Source organism: Podarcis muralis, chromosome 16 (assembly GCF_964188315.1).
Source record: "Podarcis muralis chromosome 16, rPodMur119.hap1.1, whole genome shotgun sequence".
NCBI classification, from domain to species: domain Eukaryota; kingdom Metazoa; phylum Chordata; class Lepidosauria; order Squamata; family Lacertidae; genus Podarcis; species Podarcis muralis.
The window spans coordinates 33,819,340-33,841,736 of NC_135670.1; the positions used below are offsets into that span (position 1 = coordinate 33,819,340).

General features: G+C 43.4%; 1 protein-coding gene across 5 annotated transcripts in view; it reads right to left on the reverse strand.

Annotated features, from left to right (window-relative positions):
* Positions 1 to 2,535: 2,535 nt before the first annotated feature.
* SFSWAP (splicing factor SWAP) overlaps positions 2,536 to 22,397 on the reverse strand; it is a 98,907-nt gene continuing 79,045 nt past the window's right edge. For all 5 annotated transcript variants that reach the window (XM_028711144.2, XM_028711143.2, XM_077920473.1 and 2 more), the window contains 4 exons: positions 20,635 to 20,760; positions 8,381 to 8,548; positions 6,929 to 7,001; positions 2,536 to 2,902 (listed from right to left, as the gene is read on the reverse strand). In XM_028711144.2, coding sequence (XP_028566977.2) covers positions 2,837 to 2,902; positions 6,929 to 7,001; positions 8,381 to 8,548; positions 20,635 to 20,760 — 433 coding nt within the window. In that variant the 3' untranslated portion in view covers positions 2,536 to 2,836. The remainder of the gene's footprint in view (positions 2,903 to 6,928; positions 7,002 to 8,380; positions 8,549 to 20,634; positions 20,761 to 22,397) is intronic.

The window sequence follows — 22,397 nt, forward strand, 5'->3', positions numbered from 1 at the left end:
GATGCTTTTGAATTATGGTGCTGGAGGAGACTCTTGAGAGTCCCATGGACTGCAAGAAGATCAAACCTATCCATTCTGAAGGAAATCAGCCCGGAGTGCTCACTGGAAGGACAGATCCTGAAGCTGAGGCTCCAATACTTTGGCCACCTCATGAGAAGAGAAGACTCCCTGAAAAAGACCCTGATGTTGGGAAAGATGGAGGGCACAAGGAGAAGGGGACGACAGAGGACGAGATGGTTGGACAGTGTTCTCGAAGCTACAAACATGAGTCTGACCAAACTGTGGGAGGCAGTGGAAGACAGGAGTGCCTGGTGTGCTCTGGTCCATGGGGTCACGAAGAGTTGGACACGACTAAACAACAACAACAAAAGATATATTTTTGCATGGCTGTGCTGCCCGAGGCTAATGGGAGTGGTGGTCCAAAATATCTGGAGGGCACCAGGTTGTTGAAGGATGCTCAAGCAGAGCTTTCCCCTTGCATTTCTAATTGTGAAAGTGCAATGAAATTATCCCTGAGACAACACAGGTGACCAGATGTTCACATCACATGCTAATCCACCAGAGATGCTGGGGATCAAATCCATGACTTTTTTGGTACAAACTGCAAAGTAGCATGTGCTCTACCACTTTAGTCAAGTCCCCCTTCAATTCTCCGGGTTGCTCAGCAGAGGAGGAAACTAGGAAGGTATCTCCCACAGAACAGTGTGGAAAATAACTGAAGACTTTGTTCAATGCCATTAGTAAGACATGTTGTCTTTCACTGTTGTTGTGTTTTTTTTAAAAAAAGAACACACTCTTTTTGCACAATTATTTTGGTTGTTGAACTGATGGTTGTCCACTCATTTTAAAGGGGATAGAAATGGCTGGTGATGCTGAATTGCTGCTGTTTAGATTTTATGCTCTGGTTTTGCATGGTGCATTTGGAATATTTCAGAAGTGTGACTGCAAGCTGTTGGAAAAATCCGGCAGGCTACCGGGACATAAATTTTAGTAATAAATAAACCCATTAAAGGGGCATCTTAAATGGCTGTTTAGCAGGTAGGAAACTTCCTTTTGAGGATTGTCAAACTGTGTCCTTCCTCACGTGATGCTAGTCCTTTCTATCTGAGCAACAAGTTTTTCTTGCGTTGATCATCATTTCAGATACTGATAATGAAAATAGTTTTGATAGACTAAACTGTCCTGAAATAGAGTATTAAATGGATCATTTCCTTAACTGGATGTAGTAATGGTTAATCCCACTCTTCCCTATATCAGTTTCACAATGTGAAACATTCCACCTGCTCTACCAGTTGAAATAAATTAACAGGAGGACAAAATACTTGACCTTTTAATTAAGGGAACTGTTCTTTCTATAGATCATATCCAGCCTAAAGAATTGGTTGTCTTCTCTCTTACTTTTAAACAGTCAAATTTAAAGGGTTATTATCACACAGTATACTGTAAAACTATATTGCTTAAGAACTATGGAAACAGGTCACTGATTAACATTTTTATCTCCTGGTTTCCCCCCCCACCCCCAAGCCACTGTTTAAAATATTGCCATTTTATTTTGAAAAGGGTTATTGCACTGAACTTCAATCTGTATGATAAATGAATTTGTAATTATAGGAAGCTCACAAGATTTAGCATATAATTGCTATTTGCCACTAGCCATTTATAAAAGCAAGATAGCATCTTCACTAACTTTCAAGACTATTTCTCCCTTTAGCATGGAGTGGGGAGTTAAATAAGAGAAGTCTTGGATCTCTGGAGAATGGTAGCTATTTTGCATTTGGGGAAATGATGGCAGATCTAAGAACATGTCAAAGAAAAATAGGTCAGCGACTAAGGGTACGTGAAGTGGTATGCTTCAATGACACACTGAACAGTTTTTCAGATATCAAAACGGTTGATGCTAAAAGCTTTAGGAGTTTTTTTGTATTTTAACCGACAAAGTCGGATTAATTATATTTTTTTGTATTCATGTTATTATAACTCTTATTCCAGACGGAATTCACTCTTCCATTGACTACAGTTAGTACCAAGTGGCAGAAGCTATAATAAAATTAGATTCAGACTGTACACCTTTGATATCAGAAGGGGAATTAACATGCCTATTTTATATGAACTCCATTGGCTGCTGACTAGTTTTCAGGCTAAATTCAAAGCGCTGATGCTTACCTTTAAAGCCCTTTCTAATCAGAATCTGGTATATTTGAGGAAACTCGATTCTTGTTCAAGAGTGGAACTATTGTCTTAGGGCCCCCAGCCTTTTTAAGAACAAGATTCCCCCAGATATAGTTTTTAATCTCTGGAACAGACTCTTCACTAGAGTACCATACAATACTATAAAATGGGCACCTGTCTAGACAGTTAAAGAGTTCTCCTTTGGGTCAGGGTCTTCATAAACAATGCCCCTTTGCCTTTACAGTTTTTTTATGGCTTTATGCTGCAATTTCTCATTTTTTCACACCGCTTTGGAGAACCTGGATTGAAAAGTGGATCCAAAGTAATCAAGTAAGAGAAAAAAAAAACCAATTTCCAGAAAGTATCTAATAAAAATGGGTTATCTGCATTTTAATTTGTGTTAACATCCGCAGGAACATTTTATTTACAAATATACAGACATTGCTCATGGTAAGATTCTTACTGAAGAACCGGTCAAAACGTAATTTACAAAACCCCCAAAGGCTTATTTTATCAAAAGGAAGTTTGACGTGGAAAAATCATTGAAGTTCCAATGAGATCTTCTGTACACAACAAGGATGTCAGCTCCTTGAACTCTGTTGTTGGGAACCACTGGAACCAAGTTTCCTTCTGTACACCGTATTCTGAAGAGTCCCTCCTTCTGGTCTCAGGAGGCACTAGTTGGGATGTTTTTGGAAGCTGCGAGCATTGCTCTCACCTTGGCCATAAGATCCTGCAATGAATACAGGAAACATTGAGAGCTTTTCAGAAAAGTCGTGCTGAGGATGTTTACATTGTACACAGCAAGAAAAGTCAATGTGGTGGCTCCCATAAGCCCCAACCAGCACAACCAGCCGTCAGGAATGATGGGAGCTGGACTCCAGGAACATCTGGAGAGTAACCTCTGATATAGAGACAGAAATTGCATGTACCATACAAAAAAAAGGAGATTTTCTCAATTGATAAAAGGCAAAATGTAGAAAAAGTAATACAAAGGGTGTTCCAGGCATTTTCCTGAACATACAAACCTGAATTTGTGAACAGGTCTTCCCTTTGTCCCCTTTTGGGAAGCGGGTGGCGCTGTGGGTAAAAGCCTCAGCGCCTAGGGCTTGCCGATCGCATGGTCGGCGGTTCGAATCCCCGCAGCGGGGTGCGCTCCCGTTGTTCGGTCCCAGCGCCTGCCAACCTAGCAGTTCGAAAGCACCCCTGGGTGCAAGTAGATAAATAGGGACCGCTTACTAGCGGGAAGGTAAACGGCGTTTCCGTGTGCTGCACTGGCTCGCCAGATGCAGCTTGTCACGCTGGCCACGTGACCCGGAAGTGTCTCCGGACAGCGCTGGCCCCCGGCCTATAGAGTGAGATGGGCGCACAACCCTAGAGTCTGTCAAGACTGGCCCGTACGGGCAGGGGTACCTTTACCTTTACCTTCCCTTTGTTGAGCGGGAAGGTCTGCTGGTGGCTTGTTCTTGTGTTTGCCTGAACACCAGCACACTGCACATGACTGGAGACCCTGATATATCAGGCCTCCCAATTCACGAGACGTCCAACATGAGTACCAGCCCCCTGCAGATCTTCCCCACTCAACACAGGGGAGCTGGGAAACTGAGTAGATGGGGACCACAAGTGTGGGTAAACTGATGGCAGGGCTTGTATGCGTGGCCCTAACCTTCCAACACCTGAACTTGCATACAGAATTTCTTGGCAAAGACACAGTTTCTAAATCCTGAGGCAAACAGGTGAAATGTGGAGGACTTAAAACGTCCACTGTAAAGTGAGCTATTCCAGGATGCTGAGAAGCATTTTCAAACAAATTTCTAAAGAAGCCAAAGGCACTGAATTGCAACTCCGTTTGCACTTTATGCAGGAGATATCCCAGAGCACAATGTAATCTTTTAGGTAAACTGAGAACTGTGGCAGTCTTAAATTACTCACTTGCTATGGTCTGAAAGGTCTAAATTAGTCACTATGGTTTGAAAGAGCCACACTTTTACTGAAGGCAGAGAAATAGGCTGCAGGACACGTATGCATGATGGTTTATTTCAGGGGTGAGGAACCTGTCTATGTGGGTAATATTGGCGTGCCAGTGGGTCCAATTTCTCTTTCTGCTCTCTCCCACCTGCCCCTTTAAATATCTGAACAGATGAGCAAGCAGGTGGCGGGTGGGGAAGATGAAAAAATATGCTGTACACTGAAAACACCCCCCGCCTCCCACATGCTAAGGGCTCTGCAAGTCTCCCCATGTTTCCCCTTTAAACCCCATAGGTTTAAAGAGGGAGTGTGGGGAGACTCTGAAAGCCACGCAAGGCTCTCCAGGATTGGGCTGCATCTCCTTTAGAGGAGTTACCGTATTTTTCCCTCTATAACACGCAGATTTTTTCTCCTAAAAAGGAAGGGGAAATGTCTGTGCGTGTTATGGAGCGAATGTGTGGTCCCTGGAGCCAAAAAATCAAGCAAAAGTCAAATCGCTCTTCATGGAGAAGGGAAACCTGAAAAGAGGAAGTGGCAGCTTTCCTGTATTCTGCCTCAGGGTCTTACTGCCCACCCTCCTCTGTTTCGTTGCTGTGATTGCTGAAACGGAACAAAGAGCAGGGAAAGCCCCTCCCCTCCAGGCAAGCAGAGGGGAAAGTGTCGTCTCTGTGCTCCGGTACTGCTGGGGGAGAGGGAGAGAGAGGGGGGGAGGGAGAGGGAGAGGGGGGGAGGGAGAGAGAGAGAGAGAGAGAGAGAGAGAGAGAGAGAGAGAGAGAGATGGCTGGCTTGGGGGGGGGAACTTTTGCCTCCCACCCGTTAAATCCCTCTCCAGCATTCTTAGCCAGCTGCTTCTCTGCACACCCCTCTCATGTCCCTTCTTTGTTTTTCCTTCGCTCCCCACTTAAAATGTGGTTACAAAGCATAGATCAACATGGATCCTCAGGATCTTTGCATTGGGTCACCCCAAATTCACCATCAGATCACATAGCATGTCCATGGCTACAGCCTGCACCCAAAAAAAGCACGCACCCACTGTTGCCTGGGGCTGCAATGGTGCAAAAACGTGGTTACAAAGCATGGATCCACAGGGATTCTCAGGATCTTTGCATTGGGTCACCCCAAATTCACCATCAGATCACATAGCATGTCCATGGCTACAGCCTGCACCCAAAAAATCACGCACCCACTGTTGCCTGGGGCTGCAATGGTGCAAAAACGTGGTTACAAAGCATGGATCCACAGGAATTATCAGGATTTTTGCATTGGGTCACCCCAAATTCACAATCAGATCACATGTCTGTGGCCACAGCATGAAGCACAAAAATGATACACCCACTGTTTCATTCAGAATGTTTTTTCCCTTGTTTTCCTCCTCTAAAAACGATGTGCGTGTTATGGTCAGGTGCGTGTTATAGAGCGAAAAATACGGTAATTCTCTTAATCAAAACTCCACCAAGTTCTATCCATTTAAGTGTAAAAGGATCACATCTAACAAAAACAGCAAGCAGAACGCTGCTTCTTCAATAATTGAACTCTTGAAAAATGACACAAATTATTAAAAGCACCAAACACAATTTCTCAAGACTAACATATTAAGAGAAATTCAAATATCCGTTTAGGAGCTATCCTGCCGAGTCAAATTAAATTTGCAATAAGCAAAACAAAAAGATGCATTTTTAAGACAAGTGAAACTGAACAGTGTGATCACAGAATTATTGTTTTCTTGACTATATTGCGTGAAGGAAATTGAACACATTCTATGCACTTTGCTTAGTGTGCCGAAGGCTAGATGTGATGATTCAAGGCACTGCACTAAAGTGGTGACCCACAACGAAGTAGGGGGTGCTCTTATTATACCCAGATCAGTAAACAAACCTCATTGTATCTTTTGACAGTGCAGTGGTTCTTGCACTATTCTAGTTAACAACATATTCTAATTATTTCCAAAGTACTCATCAGCTTTAATTAGAAATATTCTGTAAGTTTACAACTAGCAAAATGCTTATCACCATGATGAACCGGTGTGTGTGTGTGTGTCTATGTGTGTGTGTCTATGAAGTGATGTGTGTGCGATGCAAGGACTCAGAGGGAGGGGTTGCAGCAAGCTGTGCTAGGTAGAGCTGGATTTGCCATGGTTGGGGAAAGAGAATTTTGTCCAAGTGGTCTGCTTCTCCCAAGCAGGAGACTGGAAGCCACTTGCATATATGGGAAGAAGGGGTGCATGTGCTGGACACAGTTGGGGGGCTACACCCACTCTGTTTTCCTCCCCTCCCTGTGATCCAAGCCATTGATAATCAAGCTTACCTTGCTTTTTGGTCAAAACTACAGTGACTCAAGAACCTTGGGAAAGAGGTTGTGGGTACCTTTAACCGATGATCATTACAAAGACTTTGCTCTGTGTGTGTGCATGTGAGTGTTGGAGGGTATTTGTGGAAAAGCAAGGGTCTGTGGATGGGTTTGAAGCAGGGAAGGGAAGGGAAGGGAAGGGAAGGGAAGGGAAGGGAAGGGAAGGGAAGAGAAGAGAAGAGAAGAGGACACTATACAGTCGGGAGAGAATTCCAGGTGTAAAAGGCAGAAAAGGGGAATGGGAAGAGTCATTCAAGGGAGCAATTCCAGAGACTACAGCTTTGTAACAAAACAGGTTTAAAATCTGGAAGTATATGCTGATTACATACCATTTGCAGTGCTCTTTTCAATACTGAAAACAGCAATTCAAACAAAATGCAATGTGAGCATTACAAAATTGAGACAATTTAGTAATCATTACTAAATGGAACGTTTCAAGTGGTACCTGAGTTATTTTACTCTGCACTGACGACACAATCGCTGAAGAGATCTGGCCGTCTTTTTCCAAAGAAACGCCCCTAAAAGAATTTTTAAAAGGGGGACATTCAGTCAAGACAATCAAGTAATAGACAATTAATGCACAGATATAATATAGCCAAATACTTCAAACATGAAAAATCCCCAAGTGAATGAAATGTATTGGCTAAGAGAATGAGCTTTAAGTTCAAATCTCAACTCTGCCATGAATTCAACAGAAAGTCTTAACAAGCCCCTCAAAGCCTGTCATCCCACCGCCTCCCTGTCCCCGTATTGATGATACTGGTCTGCCTTCTAGGCTTCTTGTAAAGATTAATGAGACAATTGATGTGGGTACCTATGAGTAGTCAGGTTAAGGTTTAAGTAAGGCTAAACATAATTGGGTATCATCAAATGGAGGTGCCATGATTTAAAACATATCTAGATAAATGGAAGCCGTTCTGAGCTATGTGAATTCTCTCATCCTTGGTGTATTCTCATAAGCGGTTTATGACTGCAGTTGGTGCTAAGTTACCATTTTCCCCATGCACTTGAGAGATATGTCAAATTCTCTCAGCAGCAGCAGCAGCTCATTGGAGTGACTTGCAACATCCTAGCCCAGCATCCAGTGCTCTCTCATTCAAAGCAGGAGAATAGAAAAACAAAACAAAACAAAACCCATCACTATGGAGAACCTAGGGAAACCACGATTAAACCGTGATGAATCCAGTGAGGTGGTTGTATTCACAGGACAGAGGCTAAGCATTTCATTCCTAAAATTAATGCAAGGAGAAGCTGCAGTTGCTTGGAAACAGTAGGTATAGATATGCTTGTGAAAAGTGAACTACACGTATACCTTGGTTGCCGAACGCCTTGGAACTCGTACATTTTGGCTCCCGAATGATCGAAAACTGGAAGTGAGCGTTCCGGTTTTAGAACAATTTTCAGAAGCTGAATGTCTGGCATAGCTTCCGATTCATTGGCTGCAGGACTCTCCTGCAGCCAATTGGAAGCCACGTCTTGGTTTTCGAACAGTTCCGGAAGTCGAATTGACTCCTGGAATGCATTCTGTTTGAGAACCAAGGTATGACTGTATTTGACTTCTGATTGAAGAAAATCCTTAATTAAATGCTATCATGCAAAATAAAAATAAAAATTCTTGCAAATAGAAAACTGGCACATCATGGAGAAGTGCTGGTTTTCCACTGGCAAGAAGTGGTCTGCTGCTGGAACTTTAAATGCAGGAGAGCCTCGCCTGCTGCACAACATGATTCAATCCTGCCTCATTTGCTGTGTGTGTAAATCCTTCTGTATTATCCTGCTAAGCAATAAAAAGGATCAAGTCACTGCCCTGGTTCCTCAAATTTCCCATCAACAGTCTAGCTGCAGTGTTTTGCACCAGGGAAGTGCCAGTGTACAGAATTTAGAAAGGGCTCATTACCCAGAACGTTCTTGGCTGGATCCCCTACTCTCCACAGGAGAGACACTGGCTGAATGGGTGGAGTTCTTATGTGCAGATTGTTTGCCTGGAGAGATGGATGGCGAATGAGACCTCGCTTTGGACTTGGTGTGGGAGTGAGATCTCCTTTTCTTCTTTTCATGGGGACTTCTGGGGAAAAAAGAGAAAATAATATATTAATATAAAGCTGTGCCATCAAGCTATAGAAAGAATGTAATTTCCCAGGTCTTTTCAGCTCCACCGAAACAAACACTCATTCTCTGCATCAAATACATCTCTTTTTTTAATGTCAATGTTAAAATATAGTGAGACCCACAATCCTCCACAAAATATAACTTTAGTTTGTACCCTGAATAATTATTTACCCTTTTCACTTATATAATAAAAACTGCAACGATCATACCTAATCATCTATAAATATTTGGTTTTGCAGATGGTGAAAGAAACTGTAGCACAGAAACCAAAGCCTGTGGCAAGTAGCTGTATCTATAAGCAACTCCATCCCCTCCTGCTGCCTCCATATGGCACAACCCCCTGGTTTCCATGCCCTACTGCAGTGGTCTTCAGCTGGACCACAGCGAAGACCCACCTCTGACTCACAACCTGCAAGATAGACCCACTTTCAAACTTTCACTTTCGGTTTACACTTACTGGTGTTAACGCACTTTATCGATCCTAAAATGGCAATTCACAAAGCAATATACATAGTGTTACCTTAGCATTGCTCCTAAATAAAAACCCAGTGATTTTTTATACTTTATCAAGAAGCAGTGACTTAAAAATAGACCCCCTCACAATTTCAGTGGGATGTCTATGTTCTCTAGATTTCATTCCGGAGAGGGGTGGTATTAGAAAGGCTAACTCCTATCCCCATTTCCTACAGCTAAACTCTGGGGCTTTTTAGTTTTGTTTTTACGGTCACCACTGTTGAGAAGTCTTGTTCACAAAGATAGGTAGTACCAAATGGCAGCAGATGAATAGCAGCTTCCTGGGTATTCTTTACTAACCAAAATCCAGAACTTCAGTAATGTTAGCTGTTGAACTTCCACTTTTACACTTGTGTAACAAGACAGTTCAAGGAATTATTTCTGCAACTCAAAGCTTAATTCTAGTGACTCGTGCACCCACAGTGAATCATGATCAGATCCACTGTGAATCTTCACACATTTTTTTTTGAGAGAAATAAAATTTCTTTTGATAGAAGCAAAATTTACTGTATGATCTTCATTTGAAAAAAACGGTGCAACAGTCAGAAACCTGTCAAGGACGTTTCCCAAATAGCACCTCAACCAAAGTCTCAGTATTTTTCTTTGAATGACTTTTTAAAAAACGTAGCCCAAACTGTAAAATTAGATTTGGAGCAGATCTGTGAGCAAAGTAGATCAGAACACTTCTTCCTGTCATAGATGGAACAAAGTTTTCCTGCTCTTCAAAAACTAGTTGTCAATTCGTTGAAAAAATATCTCAAGTGGCTTGTTTGGAAAACAGGCACGCTTTGTTTCTAAATGCCTCAACAGCTTCAATCACTTTCATCTGCTGGCATCTTGCCACATTTCACACACCTTTAATAGTTCTGCCCTCTCTCTGCTTCCCTTTCAGTGAAGCCTGTCTTTGATACAGAGCAAGAGGGCAAGCCATAATTATTATTGTTTGTATTTTATTATAAAAATAATAATTTGAGGCATCCAACAGGATTCTGTGGTACAGTCATACCTTGGGTTAAAGTCGCTTCAGGTTGAGTGTTTTCAGGTTACGCTCCGCGGCGACCCGGAAGTAACGGAACGCATTACTTCCGGGTTTCGCCGTTCGCGCATGTGCTCAAAATGACGTCACGTGCATGCACAGAAGCAGTGAATTGTGACCTGCGCACACAAAGACGTGGGCTGTGTTCTGCTCAGCATGCAAACGGGGCTCCGGAACAGATCCCGTTCACATCCAGAGGTACCACTGTACAATGGGTCAGTGAATTTGGCTGTTAACCAGAAGATTGGTGATTCAAGTGCATCCAGGGCAGGATTCCTGCATTGAAGGGGGTTGGACTAAATGACACTTGGGGTCCCTTCCAACTCTACAATTCTATGAACTTTCCCTCACTTCCTGCATCTCCCCTTCCTTCCATTTCTTTTGCCACTGCCTTTCTTTCTCTCACTTTGCCCCTCCCTACCTCCTTGCACCTTTTGTCCTCTGTCACCTGTTCACACCTTCTGCCTTCTCTTTGCCTCCTTCTTGCATTCTCCCAGTCCCTTCTGTTGCCATTCTTGCCTTCTTTCACAATTCTCTACGCTCCAGCTGTCAGCCTGTTGCCTTTCTCTCTCTGCTGACATCTTATTCCACTTTCCCTTCCCACACATTTCAATCATTTCCTTCTCTCACCTTCTTCTACTTTCTTTCACCTGCTGTTGGATTCCTACAGGTATTCACAGCCATTCCGTTCCACTCCTGTGATTAGAACAGAGCCAGCTACAAATCTCTTTCCATCTTCTTCAACACACTAAAATATCCCTCTGACATACATTCACAGCTCTGTGCTCTTTCCTTCTAGCCCACCGGAATATATGAGACTGTCTGAAGTGGGCACAGCTGATAGCTGCGCATTCTGGTCCCAGCATAGATACCTTCCAGAAGTTTACAAAGCTGTAGAACAGGGGTCAGCAAACTTTTCTAGCAGGGAGCTGGTCCACTGTCCCTCAGACCTTGTGGGGGGCTGGACTATATTTTGAAAAAATAATAATGAATGAATTCCTATGCCCCACAAATAATCCAGAGATGCATTTTAAATAAAAGGGCACATTCTACTCATGTAAAAACCTGCTGATTCCCGGACCGTCTGCAGGCCGGATTTAGAAGGCAATTGGGCTGGATCTGGCCCCCGGGCCTTAGTTTGCCTACCCATGCTGTAGAAGCTAGGGATGGGCAGAATATTGATATACCGCCCAAAACCGGTTTGAAGTCCAAATCGTGATTGCGGTTTCATAATTTTTGACCTGGCAATATATTGCGAATCATTGTGTGTGTGTGTGTGTGTGTGTGTGTGTGAGAGAGAGAGAGAATGTATGCTATGCAAAAATCAAAACGTGGGGAAAACTGTGAAGCCAGCCAATGCATTTCTCAATTGCTCCAGCCCCTGTTAACTCTGCCGGCTCAGCTCTCGTCTGCCTGACATTCCTGTACATCCTAACCCTCTGGTTGAAGATCTATGTCTTACTGTAACCCAGTGTGAACTGAGCCTAAGTACATAAAACTAAAACAACTGCAAATTGCTTTCCTATTTAGTCCTTGCCTCCCCTTCTCTGGTCTCCTCTGGGCTAAATTTGAGATTGTAAGCTCCTTGGGGTAGAGACCTTTCCCACTGCCTATTGTAAAGTGCTATGCACACTTAAGGCACAATGGAAATTAAGAATAAATTTAGCAAGTGCAAACACCACGGCTTTTCAGTTTGACATGCTTCCAGGGTGACTTATGATCAGTGAGTTATGAACAATGAATATAAAATAATAAAAACAATGAATTTAAAATAATAAAATTAACCAGTGCACAGTTGCCACCCAGAGAACACTGTTATTGAGCCGTATATAAATGCTGTCAAATAAGAAAGCAAGTTCTTAATCGAAGTTCTAATCCAATAATGTAATGAAAAGACCCAGGCAGATTAAAATATATGTACCTGGAACTGGGTGGCATCTTTACAAGGGCAAGTTTTTTTCTTAGGTTGTCAGACACCTAATCTATGAAGGCACCATCTGTGCCCCATTTTGGGGAACCCCCACACCTAGAAAATATGGCCAACATGCAGACTTTGCAGCTTTGCTACACAGTTGTGCACGCTGTGTTTTTACATAGGATGGCCTCTTAAATCCAAGAAACACAGGGTTATTCTTAGAAAAAGCTTCCAAATAAAACAACATTTCGCTTGGGAATATAAAAACACTAATTCAAACCATCTCGCTGCAGCAGTCAGCATGAGGTTGTTTTGAATTGGTAATGTAACTGGCAGACATAAGTGAAAATTGCTAGCATAGGAGGCAGAAGTTTTATGGTCACATAAAACCCTTTTTACTGTAGATTTAACAAAAGGACAAAACAAAGTACTCGGCAATCTATCACAGGGCTGAGACAGCTACCAGCCCTGTAGCATACAGCTTCCATGATAGCGTCTGTCTCCAAGGGATGACTCGTGCCACATACTCTTGGTGAAGTTGTCCCAATTGCTTCATCAGGACATTCAACTCAGGGGCAGACCAGCATGCATTTCCTGATAAGGCAAGGGAAAGGCTAGCTCTGGCCAGGAAGTGCAATTTCTTCTAGGTCCTACTGGACAGAGAGAAGACAACCCAGTATTCTGCACTACTGGTAGGCAATGAAGTAGGGAGAACCTCTAGATCAATGTTTCCCAAAATGGGCGATGCTGCTCCTTGGGCATGCTGAAACCCAAGGGGGGCAGTAGTAGACTTAGGTGCAATAGGGGGACACTGAATAAAAATAGGGGTGGGGGGTTGAAACATAGAGAAAGAAGAGATTTTTGAGAAACCATTTGTACATGTTTCATCTGCTGTGTAATGATGCTTACCGCCAGGTCATTGTGGTCATTGTGTGATGCTTACCGCCATCATTGTGGGACGGCAACGACACCTCCCCTGGATACAGCAGTCGAGCTGGAGGTGAGGGGTTTTCCCATGCTTGGGTGAACCCTTTTAGTCTTCACCCATGCCCAGGAACTGGACCACAGCTTGCCTGACTATTTGGCCAATGGCAGTTACAGTGAGGGGGAAAGTATTTGATCCCCTGCTAAATTTGCCCGTTTGCCCTCTGATGAAGAAAAGACCAGTCCATAATTTTAATGGTAGGTTTTATTGTAGCTGTGAGAGACAGAATAACAACAGGAAAACCCCCCAGAAATAAACCTACCATTAAAATTATGAACTGGTCATTTCTTCGTCAGGGGGCAAATGGGCAAATTTAGCAGGGGATCAAATACTTTCCCCCCTCACTGCAGGCTGCGGTGCCCTGTGCCTGGGGTGGATCAAACTGAGCCAGCAAGCTTCACTTGGGTCCACCCCATGGGGCCTAGCCCCCATCCTCATCCAGCTTTGAAAAACCATGCATACACAGGTAGAAATACAGATCCATAAAAGAACGCAAATTTGTCACTGCATCTTTCTGTTTGTTCGCTTAAAGAAGGTAAATTTGCAGGGGGGCGCAGAGTATTTTTTTTCCTGAAAGGGGGGCGGTAGGCCCTATAAGTTTCGGGACCTCTGTTCCAGATATTGCACCTGAATTTCAAGTACCCTTTGAATGCCATGCTACAACAAATAGTAGCACTGCTAAAGGCTCAAGCATTTACAGGCAGGACCATGGCTGCAGTAGGCCTGAAGTTCAATCTCCTTGGCATCACCAGCACCACCACCTCAATTAATATGCACTTAAATGCCAAAATAGGCTTCTGAGAGGTTTAAAAAGCAGGAACATAGAAAGCTGCCTTATAACTGAGTCATACCATTGGAGGAACTGGAATTGTCTACACTGACCAGCAGTGGCTCTTCAGGGTGTCAGACAGCAGTACTCTCCCAGCCCTAAATGCAGATGTTGGGGATAGAACCTGGAACTGTCTGCATGCAAACGAGATGATCTACTACTGACTTACATCACTTCCACAGCATAAAAGCCAGTTGTGCAAAGTTTAAATATAACCACCCATAATTTAAATATTAAAAAAACAGCAAGAACTTTCTGACAGTAAGAGCTGTTCAACAGTGGAATGGACTCCCTTGGGAGGCTGTGAACTCTCCTTCATTGGAGATTTTTAAAGCAGAAATTGGGAAGCCACATCTGTCATGGATGCTTTAGCTGAGATTCCAGCATTGCAGAGGGTTGGACTAGATGACCCCCGGAGTCCCTTCCAACTCTACAATTCTATGATTCTATTGTTCGAATTCCACTCAAAAGATTAAAATTAACAGCTATATTTAAATACTTTTTTAAAAACTCAATATTATTAAAAAATAGTACAGAAATGAAAATAGGACACTCAGGTCAATAGGATACTGCGGGATTTGACATCTTTCCGCAGGGCCTGCAAGACGGAACTGTTCTGCTAGGCTTTTGGTCCAGGCCCAATCCGACCCCCTTCATTCCATGAAACCCTGTATGTAAGTGCCCCCCTTGGCCCTTTCCATTGGCCATATGGGACCAGCACGGGTGACCGGGCCTGGCGAATATTTAATATTCCTACCTTCATGGCTGTGATTCGTGGGTTGGCCACTTAATTTTATTCTGATTTTGAGCTGTGTTTTAATCAATTGTTTGATTTTGTGTTTTTAATGTATTATATATTTGGTGTTAGCCGCCCTGAGTCCAGCCTTGGCCAGGGAGGGCAGGGTATAAATAAAAATTATTATTATTATTAGAGATGCAAGAGATGACTGTGTAAACAGGCACATCTTCAAAAGCTGGTGGAATGCCAACAGAGATAAGAGAATAAAAATAGCTTGCTGGATCAGGACAACAGACCATCTAGTTCAGCATCCTGTTTTCACAGTGGCCAACCTGATGCCCCTTGTATTTCAGCAGGGAGTGTAGTCATGAGAAGTCTCTATCGGAGATTCCGGGGAGCTGCTGCCAGTCAGAGCACGCAATACTGGGCTACATGCCCTAATATAGGAGTTCACAATGTGAACCTAGACCTGAAGGGGAAGAGCATCATTCACTCGTGCTCTCTTAAAGAGAAGCTGAAGAACCTGTCCTGGGAGCCAAGAGTGTCAACACTCCTTCTGGAGAAGTGGAACATGCATAATGATGATCTAAATAAAACTAAACAGTAGCTCCTACACCAGAAACTCTGCAGGCTGACAGCACGCAACACAACCATATTAGAGCTGCTTTAGCAATCCTGCTGTGACAGCTTCTTACACAGCCGGCTGATTGTGTACAGCTGCCACCACACGCAAGATTATAAGCAGGCTGTCTGAAAAATGGCATTTGTACCGATAAGGGGGAGAAAAGCCTGAATCTTGCACATGGTTGGCAGCTGCAGTTTCTTCTTGTTGGTTTTCCAACACTTGCCCAGGTGCCCAACACATACCAGCTGCATAGACTTTTTACAGGCCACCCTGAGCTACCCAACAACTTGCCAGCATCAAATTACTTTTAATTAAGATTACCAGTTCAACCTTCTAAGCTGTAACTCAACACATTTACATTTCTCTTGCCTGCTGTGTTGTGCTTCCCCCCCCTTTTTTTTACAAGTATGATGAACAACCCCAAGTATTAACCTTAGCTGTGGCAGCCAAGGTGCCTTGCTCTAACTTTTTACAAGCTATACACTTGTGACAACTGTATGAGGTTGATTGCTTTAACGGTGCCCGCAAAAAAACTGCGAAGTGTCATTTTCTAAATGTATTTGCGGCAGATGAAAGGAACCGTCTCCATGGAATTGTCCCTCCTATTAAAATCCCAACTAATGAACTGTTTTAAAAGGCACTTGCTAACCAAAGGATCACCTTCAGTCTGAAAAGTCAGAGCTATCCATGGAGTGAGCATACCACCTCCTGCGCATTTCTTTCTGAGCCACCCCAGTAGTTGCTGCTGGAGAACAGAATAGTTTAAGGAACAAGCTAGATAAGCAAGTTTGCATAAGCCCCCGGGTTTTCTGAAAGTCATACCCACATCTTACCATTAAAGCACTAATAAGCCACTTTAGCAGTAATGGCTTCCAGGGAACTGTCATTTTCAAAGGTGCTGACAGTGAGGAGGCTCCGAATCCCATCACAGAGCTGCAATTCCCAGAGTGGTTTAAAAATCAATGCCTCTTCCCAGGGAACTCTGGATACTGTAGCTGAAGCATGGCCAAATTTGGCCCTCCAGCTGTTTTGGGACTACAATTCCCATCATCCCTGACCACTGGTCCTGTTAGCTAGGGTTGATGGGAGTTGTAGTCTCAAAACAGCTGGACGGCCAAATTTGGCCATGCCTGCTGTAGCTCCAGGAGTGGCGCAGGAGTCTCTTAACAACTCTCCTTACAAACTACATTTACCAGGATTCTTTGGGGGAAACCATGACTGTTCACATAGTATAGTGCTTTAAATAGAAGGTGTAGATACGATTCAAGCGTTTGGAACATCACAACTGGACTTCTGTAAGGCACTCTATGCAGAGCTTTATTTGGGACTTGTTTGGACACTTGCAGCTGGTGCAGAAAGCTGCACCATTCTAAGCGTAGAATCTGGAGATGAACAAGTTGCACTTATGGTGAAGCAAGTGCACTTGCTACGGATGAGCTACTGGGCTGTGTTCAAGGTCGCGTTGCTATTATTTAAAACCGTAAACTCAGAAATAGGTCGCCTGAAAAGAGAATCTCCTGGAAAGAGAGATTTTATGAAGAAATTTTACTTGTGGCACCACGGAACATCATAGGGTGGTAACACAAAAACAAGGATTTTGGGCCATTGCCCTGCACTGTAACGATCTTCCCTCTACCATAAATGAAACATCATCCAGCAGTTGCCTCACTTGATTGGTAGGTTATTTTGCCTAGTCTTTTGCTGACTCGTAAGACTAGACTATTTTATAACTTGATTTCTGTTTTCTAATCTTTTTCTGTTCAAATGCTTGTATTTTTGTATACCACTTAAAGAGATATTAAATATTAAGAGGCTTGTAAATGCCTTTAAATAAATAATACTGCCTCTGATACTGGAGCTAGAGAAAACACCATTATGACGGGTAGCCACTGTTAAAGCCTTATCCTCCATGAATTTGTCAAAGTTCACTAACCAAGATGTACACAGAAGCAAGTACATTGGGAGGCCAAGTGGCTAATTAATAATAATGCTTCGCTACCCAGCTCACATTTCATTGGGAAAGCAACAGGAAAAAGTATATATAAGCCACAGGAAAGAACATGGCATTTCCCTCAACCTCTCAGCGGCTTCTGATACCATCAACCATGGTACCCTTCTGAAGCAGCCGTCAGTTAGGGGTTGGTAGAACCACTTTGCGGTAGTTCTGGTCCTACTTGGATGGATGTTTCCAGATGGGATTGCTTTGGGAGTGTTCTCCAGCGTCGTGAAGCTGTCAATGTGGGGTTTCTTGGGGTTCAATTTTACCCCCTATTGCTTTTAAACATCTACATGAAAACACTGAGTGGGGTTATCTGGAGTTTTGGAGTATGCTCTTCATCTTACCTCAGTAATGGACTGGATGAGAGCCAAGAAACTGAAGCTCAATCCAGATGAGACAAAGATCCCCCCCAAGCCTCAATATAGTCTATTTTTAGCCACCATTTGCTCCAATAAAAAAAGTAACTTCAAAATATATTAACATAAGATCATCACCTTTTTAAAGCTAGGCTTTCTATACCCTTTGCGTGTGATTTGGGCAGGGGCAAAGGAGGGGAAACAGGCAACAAACAAACAGGCCTACTTAAAATAAGTTGCTTTCTTTGCTCAAGTGTGTCAGAAGCAACTTTCAAGAATGATATACCACATGCTGAGACGCAATGTCACATGAACAGAGAAAAGCAAACCAATCACTAACAGTACAGACAAGAAATATGCAGATAATTAGTCCATAATATACAGAAAAGGTTGAGGGAAGGAAATATTAATTCTGTTTCTATGGTAAATGTGATTTCAGCAGTATATGCTTACCATGGATGCCTGCTTGTAAAAACCCGTGGCATTTCTTAGAGATTACAGGGGGGAAGCCATTTTTTTTGGTTCATTTTCTTGCATGAAAAATTTAGCACTCTTATGATAGGGAAGCCAATCTAGGGCCTATGTGTGCCTTCATTTCTCCTCCTCCTTCGTCTGGATAGAAAGCCAAATATAATGCAATACAGTACCACGTTGAATCTCTAATAGGATATCCAATCTCTATTGAAGAAAGAGACTATTAAAAATGGAGGGTTCTGGGAGATGAAGCTCAATACAAAAAAAACTAAGATCATGGCCACTGGTCCCATCACCTCCTGGCAAATAGAAGAGGAAGAAATGGAGGCAGTGAGAGATTTTACTTTCTTGGGCTCCATGATCACTGCAGATGGTGACAGCAGTCACGAAATTAAAAGACGCCTGCTTCTTGGGAGAAAGGCGATGGCAAACCTAGACAGCATCTTAAAAAGCAGAGACATTACATTGTCAACAAAGATGTGTATAGTTAAAGCTATGGTTTTCCCAGTAGTGATGTATGGAAGTGAGAGCTGGACCATAAAAAAGGCTGATCGCCGAAGAATTGATGCTTTTGAATTATGGTGCTGGAGGAGACTCTTGAAGTCCCATGGACTGCAAGAAGATCAAACCTCTCCATTCTTAAGGAAATCAGCCCTGAGTGCTCACTGGAAGGACAGATCGTGAAGCTGAGGCTCCACTACTTTGGCCACCTCATGAGAAGAGAAGACTCCCTGGAAAAGACCCTGATGTTGGGAAAGATTGAGGGCACAAGGAGAAGGGGACGACAGAGGACGAGATGGTTGGACAGTGTTCTTGAAGCTACGAACATGAGTTTGACCAAACTGTGGGAGGCAGTGGAAAACAGGAGTGCCCGGCGTGCTCTGGTCCATGGGGTCACGAAGAGTCGGACACGACTAAACGACTAATCAACAACAATTGTGCCAGTTCACATATTATCCAAAGGCTTACCCTCTCTCAGAGTACAAAACTGTTCATGCTGGGGTATGTTGACAACCTAGCATGAAGAGAATGCACTCAAGTCTAACTTCTATTTGTTTTTAATGTCTAAGACAATTTACTGGCATTATGCTCAAAATGTGGATATTCTGTGAATGACACATTTATGTCTTAGATAAGACACATATTTATCCCGTCTGTTCCAGCTTGCTGCCAGTTACCTGGCAAGTGATTTCTGCAACTGAAAGCTTTCCAGAAAAAAAGAGACTGCTGGCAACCCACAAATACCCAAACATTGTCCAGAAAGCTGGTAATCCAATGCACACAGAGTACTGGGATGGGTACGCAGGAGCGTTATTAAGGAACCAGAGCTATGTGTTCCTATGACCATGGTATTACCACTGCAGGATTTATTGTTTGGCCATTATTAATTATCCCCATTATCTCCTCACCCATCAGCTTTGTGGCATGCATTTTGCTTGCCTCCATATCGGTCTTGTATGTACAATGAGAAAGATGAAAAAGGTAAAAGAGTTTTTATTTACTTTCTGAGATCACAGAGCAAATCATGCAGTCACAATACAGCAGTTAGCAAAACTATAAAAGGGAAAGGACTTTTAAGCTGTCAGTGGCAGATGTCCCCAACAGATATAAAAATTAACAGCTTGGAAAGTGGCAGTCTGCAACTTCAGGGGGAAACACCCCCCCCCCCAATTACTCACAACTCCACCACATACATAGACAGTGCTGGACTCTCAACACACTACTTTTACAATAGATCCAGTGCACAAGTTGTGTAACCAGGAAGTTGATAAGCCCAAGATGAATATAAAAACATAAGGCCCTTTCTTCTCTTCAATTCCGCCAAGCAACTGTACATCCAGTTTGATAGTACTTTTTGCTTTTGTTGCACAGAAAAGACTATGAAGGCTGTGATGTTCCTTGTTACAAGGAACCACTCTGAAATTAGGAAGGTGCATTTGAAAGGAAGAAAACACTGTATTTTGTATTTAAGGTGATGCCCCCCCCCCAGATACTCTGGACTCCTAACTTCCAACATTTCCAGCCAGCATGCAAGCTGGAAATTAACGAAGAAAACCTCTAACATTCCCAAAGACAAACTTGTTTTAGAATGTTACAGCTAAATTTCTGTAATGGGGCTGCTGCTGCATTAATTCGTTTTTTTAAAGTTGCATGTTATGTAATTGCAATCTTCATACAAGGCCCCCTTGTATCTTCTTGTGCCCCCTGCATGACAGGTCTGGAGGATGGCAACACTCTCCCCCCAGGGAGGTTCAGCTGGTGCCTTCATTACGTATCTTTAGGTACCAGGAAAAAAACATTCCTCTTCTCCTGGTCCTTTTGACTAATTAACCTACCCATGGCCTTTTAAGCTCTCTGTGTGTGGTGTGGTGTGCTGTTGTTTTGTTTGTCATTATGTTATGGAACCTTGTGTTTTTATATTGTAAACCTCCCAGTGATACCTGGTTGGAGGACGGCATATCAAACAAGCAAGCAATGCTGTAGGCCACTTTGCAAATAGGAATATTTTAAAGAAGTAAAAAGCCAAAAAAAAAAAGCCAGGGAAAGCTTAATTGAAACACAGCCTCATACCTGGAACGTGTGCGCCGCCTACTCATTCCTGGACTGTTGCTGACACGATATGCAGTTGGGACGCTCCTCTCCTCCCTGCGCCTTTCAGGTGTGTGAGCTCTTCTCCTGGGTGATCTTGAGCGAGACCTGAACAGGAGGCATAAGAGGGAAATGTTCAAAATCCCAAGTGGGAAGGGATGGGCCTTAATTTCATTACCTGATTTCAGTAGGCGTGCATTATCTTCAAACCTCATTACAAGATGTACACCCTGTTACACCACAAATAGGTAAAGGTAAAGGTACCCCTGCCCATACGGGCCAGTCTTGACAGACTCTGGGGTTGTGCGCTCATCTCACTCTATAGGCCGGGAGCCAGCACTGTCCGCAGACACTTCCGGGTCACGTGGCCAGCGTGACAAGCTGCATCTGGCGAGCCAGCGCAGCACACAGAACGCCGTTTACCTTCCCGCTGGTAAGCAGTCCCTATTTATCTACTTGCACCCGGAGGTGCTTTCGAACTGCTAGGTTGGCAGGCGCTGGGACTGAATGACGGGAGCCCACCCCGCCGCGGGGATTTGAACCGCCGACCATGCGATCGGCAAGTCCTAGGCGCTGAGGTTTTACCCACAGCGCCACCCGCGTCCCACACCACAAATATATATACATATATTTAAAGAACCAGCAGATAGGTGACTCAGTTGGTTAGAGCGTGGTGCTGATAATGCCAAGGTCATCATGGGTTCGGATAACCCGTATGGGCCAGCTGATTATTCCTGCATTGCAGGGGGTTGGTCTGGATGATCCTCTGGGTCTCTTACAACTCTATGACAACATATTGTTCACTGGAGATACTGTCAGCTTCCTGAGGGTCCTTCTTCCACACACCCACACACGTTTTGAGTTCTCAATTATTTGATTCCAAAGCCATATGCATTTTAAGATTTATAAGTAGTGATTTGATATGTTAAGTAGGTGAGCAAACGAAGCTGCCTTATACTGAATCAGACCACTGGTCTATGCCTACCCAGACTGGCAGCAGCACCCCAGAATTTCAGACACGGTTCTTTTGCAGTCCTAACCTAGAGGTGCTAAGAACTGGGGGGGGGGGGGGGGAGAGAGAGAGCTGCTATGTACTGCACTGCAGAGTGACTGCAGTTTCCCTTGAAAATCTGATCTTATCCCCGATCTTTCAAAGAAGGACAGTGATAGCGGTAATAGTAAAGAGGGATAAAAACCAAGACTGAAGACGCTAGAGATCAGTCAGAACCTTGATGCTTTAGCAGGATTTTCCTCTAAAGGCTCAGCAGTCATCTCTTTGCACTAATGAAGCTGCCTGAGAGCTCTTGCACTCAGATGCTGCTCCCACTGATGGGCTGCTCAGCCATGGCTCCATGCTCTATATCCCTGCGGATTCTGGGATTAGATATGGATGCACACACTTCACCTTCATAATAATAGTAATAAATAGGCTGGTATGGGAAGTTAAGAAGGGTCACTAAAAGGGTCACTAAAAGATCCCTCAACTGCAGCTGAATTTTTAAGGGAAGCGTGATTACAACTGTTTCAGCCTACAAGGGCTCAGACAAATAGGGAAGCTATTTGCTTAAACTACTTTGTAAGTAGCTGTGTCATGCTCTTTAATTTCAAGTGGTTCTGCTTTCTTCTGGGGGTACGCAGGGGTACACATACCCCTAAACATTTTGTGAATCTTTGTACTTTTGTCCATTTACTGTATTTATTTCCCCCGATTTGAACTATAAAATGGTGATTTTCTTGAGTCAAAA